Below are 12,301 nucleotides of genomic sequence, written 5' to 3'. Positions count from 1 at the left end.
AGTGCAGGTTTGTTTTAACCATAGAGTAATACACACGTTTAAGAGAAAACATTCCTGAAAGGTAAGAGACCGATTGTTAATGGTTTAGCAGTGCAGGTTTGTTTTAACCATAGAGTAATACACACGTTTAAGAGAAAACAGTCCTGAAAGGTAAGAGACCGATTGTTAATGGTTTAGCAGTGCAGGTTTGTTTTAACCATAGAGTAATACACACGTTTAAGAGAAAACAGTCCTGAAAGGTAAGAGACCGATTGTTAATGGTTTAGCAGTGCAGGTTTGTTTTAACCATAGAGTAATACACACGTTTAAGAGAAAACAGTCCTGAAAGGTAAGAGACCGATTGTTAATGGTTTAGCAGTGCAGGTTTGTTTTAACCATAGAGTAATACACACGTTTAAGAGAAAACAGTCCTGAAAGGTAAGAGACCGATTGTTAATGGTTTAGCAGTGCAGGTTTGTTTTAACCATAGAGTAATACACACGTTTAAGAGAAAACAGTCCTGAAAGGTAAGAGACCGATTGTTAATGGTTTAGCAGTGCAGGTTTGTTTTAACCATAGAGTAATAAACACGTTTAAGAGAAAACAGTCCTGAAAGGTAAGAGACCGATTGTTAATGGTTTAGCAGTGCAGGTTTGTTTTAACCATAGAGTAATACACACGTTTAAGAGAAAACAGTCCTGAAAGGTAAGAGACCGATTGTTAATGGTTTAGCAGTGCAGGTTTGTTTTAACCATAGAGTAATACACACGTTTAAGAGAAAACAGTCCTGAAAGGTAAGAGACCGATTGTTAATGGTTTAGCAGTGCAGGTTTGTTTTAACCATAGAGTAATACACACGTTTAAGAGAAAACATTCCTGAAAGGTAAGAGACCGATTGTTAATGGTTTAGCAGTGCAGGTTTGTTTTAACCATAGAGTAATACACACGTTTAAGAGAAAACAGTCCTGAAAGGTAAGAGACCGATTGTTAATGGTTTAGCAGTGCAGGTTTGTTTTAGAGTAATGCTTCTCTTTCAAACTAACCTGTCTGGGTTCAATATCTGATTATCTGAATGTGTTTGTGCATTTTATAGTGGCCTGTTAGTGTTAAATATCTGAATGTATTTCAGAGTGACCTGTTATAGTGTTAAATATCTGAATGTGTTTGTGTATTTCAGAGTGACCTGCTCCTGTCTGTTATGTCTGAGCTGTGTAACAACACATCAAACGTTGCCTGTGATTTGGGAGAGATCCGTATGCCTTCCCTGTCACCGCTTACACCCTGCAACTTTCTTCCCATACAACATCATATATTTGATGGTAAGTTTTTCTTTCCCTTTTTTCCCAAAGATAACTCAAGATTTTAACAAGAGACCTATCAAAACTTAATGTGTCTTAGAATTCAGAAGAAAAAATATGTAATCGGTCATATGTGATTGATTTATTTTAGTAAAGGATGTTCTAGGATGGCAAAGCTAGATAGTGGCTTTAAATATTTACTTGCATTCTTGTCATCAATAACCAAATATAAAATTATTCTTCAATCCAATTTGTGTGCCAGTTATAATTTTAGGCCAGAAGTTAATGGTGTGTTATTGAAATATCAAACTGAAAACATGAAACTTGTTTACTCCACATCCATCTGTCTGTTCATCCATTTTATTTCTTTTTCTTTCTTTTTTTTCTTGCAGATTTTGATTTCTCAAACATCTCCTCATTGATAAGTCAAGAGTTGTCTCCCTTGCTAAACACTGCTCGGAGTCTGTGCTTCAACACAGCCTGTGTCATAATCCTGTTTGTTTGTGCTAGGATTGTGTGCCACGTGACCGCCAGGATTGTGAAGGATTACCTGCTGGTCACCGGCCGATTACCTCAGATTATCATCTATCAGATTAGTAACGGTGTCGGGGTGATGGCTGACGCGGGGGTGGAGCCGGTAGCGGAGATTCACCGCAGCGGGTCCTGGCTCGAGAGCTGCGAGAGCGGTGTGTACGTGGGAGAGAACGACGATTCAGCCAGAGAATCAACCATTTAAATATTCAAACTGATACCCGAGAATCTACTATTTAAATATTCAATAGGGTACCCGAGATCAGCTGTTTAAATATTCAAACTAATACCCGAGAATCAACTGTTTAAATATTCAAACTGATACCCGAGAATCAACTGTTTAAATATTCAAACTGATACCCGAACTGATACCCGAGAATCAACTGTTTAAATATTCAAACTGATACCCGAACTGATACCCGAGAATCAACTGTTTAAATATTCAAACTGATACCCGAACTGATACCCGAGAATCAACTGTTTAAATATTCAAACTGATACCCGAGATCAGCTGTTTAATAAATATTTAAAGTGTTACCAGAGAATCAAGTGTTTAAATATTCAAACTGATACCCGAGATCAGCTGTTTAATAAATATTTAAAGTGTTACCAGAGAATCAACTGTTTAAATATTCAAACTGATACCCGAGAATCAGTAATTTAATAAATATTTAAACTGCTATTAGATTATCAACTATTTAAATATTTAAACTACTTTCAGAAAACCAGCTATTGGCCATTTAAATATTCATTTGGCTACCAGAAAACCGGCTATTTAAATATTTAAACTGCTATTAAAATATTTAAACCACCAAAGAATTGAAGTATTTAAATATTCAAACTTTTGCCAGACAATAGACTTGTTTAAATATTCAAACTGGTACCTAAAAGTCCACTGTTTAAATATTCTAAGACAGAATCAGTTATTTGAGAAAATCAAGTCTATAAATATTCTAAGACAGAATCAGTTATTTGAGAAAATCAAGTCTATAAATATTCTAAGACAGAATCAGTTATTTGAGAAAATCAAGTCTATAAATATTCAAACTACTACAAGTGCACTTAAAGGAAAATGGGGGGACCCCCCCCCCCCCGAATTATTTTTGTGTACAATCGTGAAACATTTCCTACCGTATAAATAAAGTAGAGTACTGTATTGACCCATGCTTATAAAACTTTTTGTCTAAACTTAGTTGCACGATATTGTATTGCAGAGGAATACTGGTCATAAATACAGCCCCATTATGTTACATTTTCAGTCTACATTCACCCTGAAGTGTCATATTTATTATAATCCACATGGTTCAACATAAGCGAGTTAATAAAAACCATATGAAGCACATGTATAATAACAAGTGTAAAGATGTAATTTGGGAATAGACGTTGTAACATGAAGTCTCTTCCCGTCCTAGCTCAGACTGTGTATGTGAAATATGACGTCATTTTGTGTCTCCTCTGATTGAAACATTTTGAGATGGCCTTTGTTATTAATTAAAAATAACCAGAATAATAGGGATAATAAAGAAATTATTACTCGCACGTGTGTTGTACCGATTTTACGAAACTAATGTCCGGATTTATGCATTACCCTTGCTCTCGCTCGTGGAAATAACAAAATCCTAACTTGTTTCGTAAAGCGACTACAACACACAAGTTTATACAGTAATCTCTATTTATAGATGATTATTTCAGGTGTGTTTATTTTAAATGCAGGGGGAATTGAGTACTGGTGAGGTACATGGTACACCCTTCAAAAGTAGGTCGCAGTGACCTAGTTATGGTACACTACACACGACCATCCCATTGATGTTCTATTTGCATGCAAGGTTTGATTATCATATATGCATTGATGATAAAGAGATGTTCTGGTAATGGCAAGTTGATGGCAGATGTATAGACATACCAGTGGCGGATCCAGAAAATCCATTTAGTGGAGCCCCAGTGATATGAGGTGGAATGCCAAGGGAACTTTGGGGGAGGTTTGGAGGGGGATTGTAAAAAAATGAAAATTAATGTATAATAAAATTATTACTATCACAAAATTTAGGGGGGGGGCCTAGATCCGACTCTGCATACCATAACAGGACTCATCAAAGATGGGTGTACAAGCAACTTGACAGGACATGATACCTGCATTTATCATAAATTATTACACACAGGGGTGCTTAAAGTATCTTTAGTAAATTCTGCCCAATATGTTTTATAAGCATGGGTAGTAACCTGTTTTCATATGGTATTTTGTAAGAATATATTGTAGCATTTTGCACTTAAGTGTACGCTTGTTGTGTCGATATATATAATTTATATATGCATTTTTGTGATGGATGTATGACAGTGAATAAATGGAAGTATTGTAAATTATGCTTTTGTTGTTACTAACCAGGTATCTACACAAACAACAGAACAAAACAAATTTTTATATTTTTATTTATTTTTATTTTTTTTCTTCACTTTATAACATTTCAACATGATACAAAATGTCTCTGCATGACAAAACCAGAGACGTATTTACAGCACATCTGACAATATCTGCCAACAAAATAAAACACTGCCATTCTTACTGGTAGGATCGAGTGTGAATCGGATGATCAACAATGTGGATGAATGATACGCAACACATCTTATGTGTTGCTTGCAAACAGAACGAAGAACAACACATTGTGTTGCCAATGGAAAATGAACAATATTAAAGTTCTATAACACATCATTTCATGTGTTGCCATGAGGCTGAATAACATGTTAATGTGTTGTCAATGGAGAACGAATAACATGTTGAAGTTTGTAACACACCATTGTACAACTCACATTGCCAGGAGGCTGAATGGCATTAATGTGTTGATGGAAAATTAATAACACGTTAATAATCTGTGACACTAATGTGTTGTCAATGGAGAATGAGCAACACATCTTAATGTGTTGTCTGCCAATATGGAATTAATAACATCTTTTGTCAACTTCACAGTACTCAATGATTTGAACAGAGAACACATCTTAATGAGTTACTTGCTGAGAACAAAACAAGTCCTGATAATGCCTATAAATAAGCTGAAATGCATTTTAACGTTACTTGCTGAAGGAAAATGAATAATGCCTCAATATGTTACTAAACAATGGGACACATCTAATGTGCTGCTGGTGAGTAGAATGAATGAAAATTCTTGTCTAAAGGCTCGTACGACTGGATGCTGCCCATCTGTCTCGTACAGACTGGATGCCGCCCATCTGTCTCGTACAGACTGGATGCCGCCCATCTGTCTCGTACAGACTGGATGCCGCCCATCTGTCTCGTACAGACTGGATGCTGCCCATCTGTCTGCGGCTTATGTTTCAGGCACATATACCATCTGCTTTCCGGCTGCAAATGGGCACATCACATGCATCCAGTCTAAATGCTCTGAACTAATGTACCAGGGTAATGTAATGGCAAGTGCCACATCCAGTCTGCATTAGCCTTTACTTGCTAATTCACTGTAAAAACATGACACAGGCCTTCCAGATAGCATCAGTAAAATTTGGCTTACAAGTGCTATCTCAAAGTTACAATGCTTTATTTTGCATCTTTTAACATTTTATTTTCAATAAATAAGTGTAAATTAATTGATCCCACACAAATGTTTGCGTAAATACTCCAGTTTGAAATTGTAATATGCTTCTTTGTTGTACAGTCGCATTCAGTACAACTAGGTTCCAGTCTTATCAAACTGAAATGGAGAATCATCAAAATATGGCATGTTGGCTTTCGGCAGTTAGAATGGACCATCAGAGTTGCACAAAGACAGCAAACGTGTCAAGAACATCTGCCTGGCATAATGTTATAAAGTGTTTGTCTCAATTGAATACGACCAAATGTCTCATCTTCCTCTAAAGATTTTCAAATAATTTTCAAAATTCTATTACGAAATTAAAACATGTTAATCTTATTATTTGAAAATCTTTAATTTTTTATGGATATATAGCTCAAGGTATGTTTTTAGATCAAAGCAAATTTTAAGAAATGATTTTGTTGGCAAGCTGGTATTCTGCAACTGAGATAGCACTGTTAACATTGATTTTGGTAGAAATGCTGTCGGAATTCAGTTGTTCTGATGTTGGTTAACAAACGACAGACAGCTGATAACCAAAACCACTGAGCCAATGTGGCCCACCCATCCAACTGATGATGGACCAACGATAAAACCACTGATGGTCCACCACTGGTCGCATGCTATCTGGGTTGGTGTGACAAAGATTCTAGTTCTTAAAACCACTGATGGTCCACCACTGGTCGCATGCTATCTGGGTTGGTGTGACAAAGATTCTAGTTTTTAAAACCACTGATGGTCCACCACTGGTCGCATGCTATCTGGGTTGGTGTGACAAAGATTCTAGTTTTTAAAACCACTGATGGTCCACCACTGGTCGCATGCTATCTGGGTTGGTGTGACAAAGATTCTAGTTTTTAAAACCACTGATGTCCACCACTGGTCGCATGCTATCTGGGGTGTGACAAAGATGTTTTTAAAACCACTGATGGTCCAAAGATGGTCGCATGCTATCTGGGTTGGTGTGACAAAGATTCTAGTTTTTAAAACACTGATGGTCCACCACTGGTCGCATGCTATCTGGGTTGGTGTGACAAAGATTCTAGTTTTTAAAACCACTGATGGTCCACCACTGGTCGCATGCTATCTGGGTTGGTGTGACAAAGATTCTAGTTTTTAAAACCACTGATGGTCCACCACTGGTCGCATGCTATCTGGGTTGGTGTGACAAAGATTCTAGTTTTTAAAACCACTGATGGTCCACCACTGGTCGCATGCTATCTGGGTTGGTGTGACAAAGATTCTAGTTTTTAAAACCACTGATGGTCCACCACTGGTCGCATGCTATCTGGGTTGGTGTGACAAAGATTCTAGTTTTTAAAACCACTGATGGTCCACCACTGGTCGCATGCTATCTGGGTTGGTGTGACAAAGATTCTAGTTTTTAAAACCACTGATGGTCCACCACTGGTCGCATGCTATCTGGGTTGTAGTGTGACAAAGATTCTAGTTTTCAAAAATAAAAGGAAAAAACCCCAAAGCTCTACCTTATGTTCGTAGAACATGTTAAAAATCTTTACAGCTCAAATACATGTGTGTAAATTCAAGTAGTATAATAAAATAGTTATAAGCCAACTATGTGTAACATTTGTCAGGTGGTACACACACTTTGTATTTATAATTACAGTATTTTAAAGCATACACTGAACATAACAATAACGTCTATCAGCAGACACAGGTAGTTTTTTTATAGTTGCCAATTATCACAGCTGAACACTGCCAAATTTGATTACCGCCAATTTTAAAAACAGTTTCCAAATTTTATAAGCACCAATAAAGCCTAAAGCAGCGCTAATTGGATTTTTAGCAATTTTTTAAGTATAAATATCAATTTGGCAAATTCTTCTGCTTGGTCAAGAGTTAGCCCGGCCCAAAACCCCAGTAATTGGCAAGACCCTCGATTTCTGGTTCATCCCAGTAATTGGCAAGACACTCGATTTCTGGTTCATCCCAGTAATTGGCAAGACCCTCGATTTCTGGTTCATCCCAGTAATTGGCAAGACACTCGATTTCTGGTTCATTCTACTACTTTTATACTTTATTCCAGCCACTCTCTACACAGGAGCGATTTGTGTAACTGGCTGGAAACCACTTGGCCAACCACCTATGTCTAGCTGATTGTATTGTTAAGTTGCACCCTGTATCACCTTCATAAAGCTTTAATTATCAGTCACTATGGTTTGCATGTGCTCGTGCAAAATGATTTCTGCATGGGCAAAGAACTGCTTGCCTTATCATATTGTGAATATCATCAATTTATTTTACTCAAAATTAATGTTAATTTGACGCCGAACAATTGATCTCCTACATAATTTCAGGAGAGCAGTTTATTTACAAACCATAACCACCGAATTATTGTTTGTTTAAAGCTCATCTATTTGACCTTTTACTTGATTTACAATACAGAAAATGTAAGAGAAAGCCATAAGCGATGACCATTTTGACGAGGACTGAATTGAACTTTGGCCATGTTTAGATTAACTGAATTTTTACAGTCATGTGGAAATACATCATAGTTTTAGCCACACAGGCAAGTGTGTTGTATTGAGTGTTCAGCTGGCAAGTTTGTCTTTCACCACTAGTACTTTATTAGTACAGCCTATCAAACTCACTGGTAAGTGCTGCCTGTCTGTACTAAAACACACTTTAAAATGCTAGCTGCCTAATCAGTAAGTGTAGCACCAGAGGCAGATGTGTTTTCCTCTCTCAGCTCAAGTTGTGAATAACAGATGATAAATATGTATGTACCATATTAGTAGAAATTCTTTTTCCTTTTGCCAAAACTTGACTCTAATGCTTTTCTTGTGATGCATCAGTTGAAAATTCTACATGTCCTACTCTTTTTTTTCACTCGTTTAAAAAGCAAGCAATTGATTAAATCATAACTGTTTGTCTTTAAAAGTCATATATACAGCTGAGATGAATTAGTAGTGATGCCAAGTTGGTATTTTGAAAGAAAAATTACTGCATTTTTAAAACATCTGGTCAGTTTAAATAAAAATATATTAAGAATGTAATAAATAGAAAAAAGAAGAAAAAACACCTGAATATATTGACCAATTTCTAAAAGTTTGCATTTCCAATTATAAAAACACAAACTTTAAATAAAATATTAAATATTACCTCAAAAACACATGCCTCCCAAACTTCAATTTACTTTACTTTTTTCTATGACGAATAAAATATATTTAATGATTAGAAAATTATTTAAAATGTCAAGAATTGTTTATAACTAGTGGGCGGCTGCTACTTTTTATATATATATATATCTATATAAATAAAACATTTAATTGATAAAATTTAATTTCAAATTATCAAAAAGAGGATTTTGAAAGAAGCAATGCAAGAACATCCACTTTGTGATTAATAGTTCATTAAGTTATTGATTATACCACCCATCAGTTTAGAGTCTAACGCATTACATGATATGTGTATTTATTAGTTTTAAAAATATGCCAACAAAATAATGTTAATTCTCACATTTATTTATTGTGATGCTTTCTAGATATATAAAGTATATTTTTTAATAATCATGTGGATTTAAGAAGTGGAGACAAGAATACTTTTATTTCTATGTAATGACTTCCTCCCTGCTTCTAAAAGCCTATGCACTAGTGAAACATTGTATTACTAGTGTTCATAAAGCAGGAAAATCTACTGAAGCCATATTGTTGGGACATGTTTGGAATTCCATGATCATCAAGTTTTTTGTTTACCACCAAGAAACCTTTTATCAGTGTTGTATTTAAATCACATTATTTTTGTCATAATATATTCTGCCATACAAAACTCTTTAAATAAAATATTTATAAGATACAAGCCAAAAATTACATAAACCCTATAATTTATATCTTTTAATAACATTTAATATTTATTTCCATGAAATCATAATTGCATTCATTAAAACCCCCACCTAAATGTTTTTTATTTTGGGGGGTTTTGGGGGGAGATGGGAGTGGGGGGTAGCCATTTACAGTGCTGACTGATACAGTGGCTATTTTTAGGCTACACAGATATGTAAATTGAATAATTGAACCTAACTGTGCAGCCAAGTAGGCTGATAATTTAGCCGTTTCCAACCCAAAACACCAATCATAGAAATGGTTGCAGTGATCTAATTTCTGTCTTAAACCAGACATTTTATGACAGAATATTCCAGTTATATATAGCAAATCAACACAACTTTGCATTTTGTCAATAAAACCCCCCACATATATAGGTATTTATGTTTAATAACATGACAGATTCTGCTATGCTTGCAATATTGTAAAATACACATCAGCGAGAGCTATTTGGAATTGTGATTAGCTAACGAGATAACTGCAGGCCAACAAGCCCGTGTAAATTATGTACAGAAAGCAAGCACTTTTAGATCGAGAAAACTCGAGTTGAGGACTTTATAACTTTGTTTTGATCTTGGGTTACTTAATGATCTTTGCTTATTTTCATGGATGTAATTTAGTCATAACAAACAAACAAAAAATTATCTGGTGATTTTTCCTAATTCTATTACCTAAACATTTTTAAAATTTTAACTGGTGATTTTTCCTAATTCTGTCATCTATGCCTAAAGAAAAATCAAATTTAACTGGTGAATTTTTTTTTTCAAACTCCATTACGTAAACATAAAGACAATATAAAATTTCAATGGTGATTTGCTTTTACAATTCTATAAGATATATAACCTAAACACAATGTAAAATTTAAATGGTGATTTTCCCTAAATCTCTTGCCTAAACTTAAAAAACAAGTTAATCTTTCAAACATGGTTTATTCACTGGCTGGAGAAAAAAAACACGGACATATGGACATATTCGACAATTGTATTAACAATTTTCATTATGAAAATCGATAAAGATTGAATAATGAAATCTCATCTTCCAATTCAATCTGGGAAAACATTTTAACCTCTGACCCTCCTCGAAATAAAATCCACCCATATGTTTACTATCAGTGATGACACAAAAAGCAATTTCTGTGCACTATTTACTATTCCAATCTACCAATATGAATCCATTCTATGGAACTAAAGTACGGTAATGGCTCTAATTGTGCAACTCTTAAAGGAAGTGTTATTGATTCTGTCGTTTAGTCATTAGCACTTAACATGTACTCTGTATGAAAAGTTGTGTTTCAAGTTCACTGGCAGTGGCACTTTTTAAAAGCCCCCACGGCGGTTACAGGGATTCTGATGACAATGTCACAGTGCTGTGAAACGATGTCATGCGATAATGAATGAACAATGACGTGATGCCGATGAAATCCTTTGAAAGACCTCTGTGTGTCCTTTATCTGTGACAATATCCATGAACATGGCCTACTACCATCCTACAGGCCTATCCTGCACATGAGGACTATATCTCAGGACTGAATTCCCCAATGAGGACTACACCCAGGGTTTTAACTCCATGAGAACTGTACACCTACGGTTGATCCTTGGGGACTATATACCCAAGGCTGTACCCATGAGGACTGTACTCCTACGGTTGATCCTTGGGGACTATATACCCAAGGTTGTGACTCCATGAGGACTGTACACTCACGACTGTTGGATCCTTATGAGGACTATATACCCAGGGCTGTAACTCCATAAGGACTGTACACCTACGGTTGATCCTTGGGGACTATATACCCAGGGCTGTAACTTCATGAGGACTGTACACCTACGGTTGATCCTTGGGGACTATATACCCAGGGCTGTAACTTCATGAGGACTGTACACCTACGGTTGATCCTTGGGGACTACACTGATGGTTGTAATTCAATGAGGACTGTACACCCATGGTTGGATCCTTATGAGCACTGTAACACACCCATGGCTGGATCCTTATGAGCACTGTAACACACCCATGGCTGGATCCTTAGGAGGACTGTAACTCCATGAAGACTGAACACCCAGGGTTGGTTCCTACACCTTGGAGGACTGTACCCTACAACAGAACCACACCCAGCCCAGGAGGACTGTACCCTACAACAGGACCACGCCCAGCCCAGGAGGACTGTACCCTACAACAGGACCACACACAGTCCAGGAGGACTGTACCCTACAACAGGACCACACCCAGCCCAGGAGGACTGCACCACCTGCACCCACAGGGTCAGATACTGTAGACTACACTCTTATCATCTACACCTCATTTAGTGAGCACAAGATTTCTTGTCTAACACTCGAACACCATTCTCTGTTGAAGCAAGGCAATGAGACATAAAGCTCACACTCCTGGTGTCGACCCCTCGAAACACCCACCCACACACACACAGTCTCCATGGTAACATACAATGCAAATTCAGCAGGTGACTGAAACACCACACCAGCCATGGCAGCAGTCCCAACACCACTTTGAGCCTCCCTCGTAAAGATTATCACATATGCCTTCTAGAAATAAAACAGTGGCTGCACGACTCAACAAGCTGTCAGCGGTGCGTGTGGCCGGCAAGGCCTCGTTACACTCTCACACTCAGACACACACACACAACGCACGTCGTCAACAGCGACATCGGCTGTCATGTCGCGTCACGCGCAAACCTCACAGAGAAGTGTCTGGTGTAGTCACCGGGTTACAGAGGCAGCTACTTTCTCAAGTCTAGCACAAACACCTACAATCAAAACAAAACAAGAAAATATTTACAAGAAAATCATCAATATAAAACCAGGGATGTCACTTTTCTACTCAATCGGTTATAACATGCAGTATATTTTGTGTTTTGGATGCTAAAGGGACAAAAGCGAACAACTCACGACAGCGGTCGGTTTAGTAAATATTTATAATAAATTTTGAAAAAAATGATGCCATTTCTCAACCTTAAAATATTTTGTGCAATTTAAATAAGATAAGTGAAGATAACAATGTCTGACTGTATACGACTGTCGCATTCACCAGAACTGACACTAGAAATAAGAGAAGTGAAGAT

At 36.8% G+C, this 12,301-nt stretch overlaps 2 protein-coding genes across 10 annotated transcripts in view; one reads left to right on the top strand and one right to left on the bottom strand.

Moving 5' to 3' along the window:
• LOC121368937 overlaps nt 1-4,161 on the top strand; it is a 348,055-nt gene extending 343,894 nt beyond the window's left edge. For all 8 annotated transcript variants that reach the window (XM_041493711.1, XM_041493704.1, XM_041493732.1 and 5 more), the window contains 2 exons: nt 1,157-1,298; nt 1,670-4,161. In XM_041493711.1, the coding sequence (XP_041349645.1) occupies nt 1,157-1,298; nt 1,670-2,013 (486 nt within the window). In that variant the 3' untranslated portion in view covers nt 2,014-4,161. The remainder of the gene's footprint in view (nt 1-1,156; nt 1,299-1,669) is intronic.
• A 2,273-nt stretch (nt 4,162-6,434) lies between these two features.
• Nucleotides 6,435-12,301, bottom strand: part of LOC121368903 (F-box-like/WD repeat-containing protein TBL1XR1) — a 98,909-nt gene continuing 93,042 nt past the window's right edge. For both annotated transcript variants that reach the window (XM_041493670.1, XM_041493662.1), the window contains exon 15: nt 6,435-11,986. In XM_041493670.1, coding sequence (XP_041349604.1) covers nt 11,960-11,986 — 27 coding nt within the window. In that variant the 3' untranslated portion in view covers nt 6,435-11,959. The remainder of the gene's footprint in view (nt 11,987-12,301) is intronic.

Source organism: Gigantopelta aegis, chromosome 1 (genome assembly GCF_016097555.1).
Source record: "Gigantopelta aegis isolate Gae_Host chromosome 1, Gae_host_genome, whole genome shotgun sequence".
Taxonomy (NCBI): domain Eukaryota; kingdom Metazoa; phylum Mollusca; class Gastropoda; order Neomphalida; family Peltospiridae; genus Gigantopelta; species Gigantopelta aegis.
This window is presented reverse-complemented; position numbering and strand designations above follow the sequence as displayed.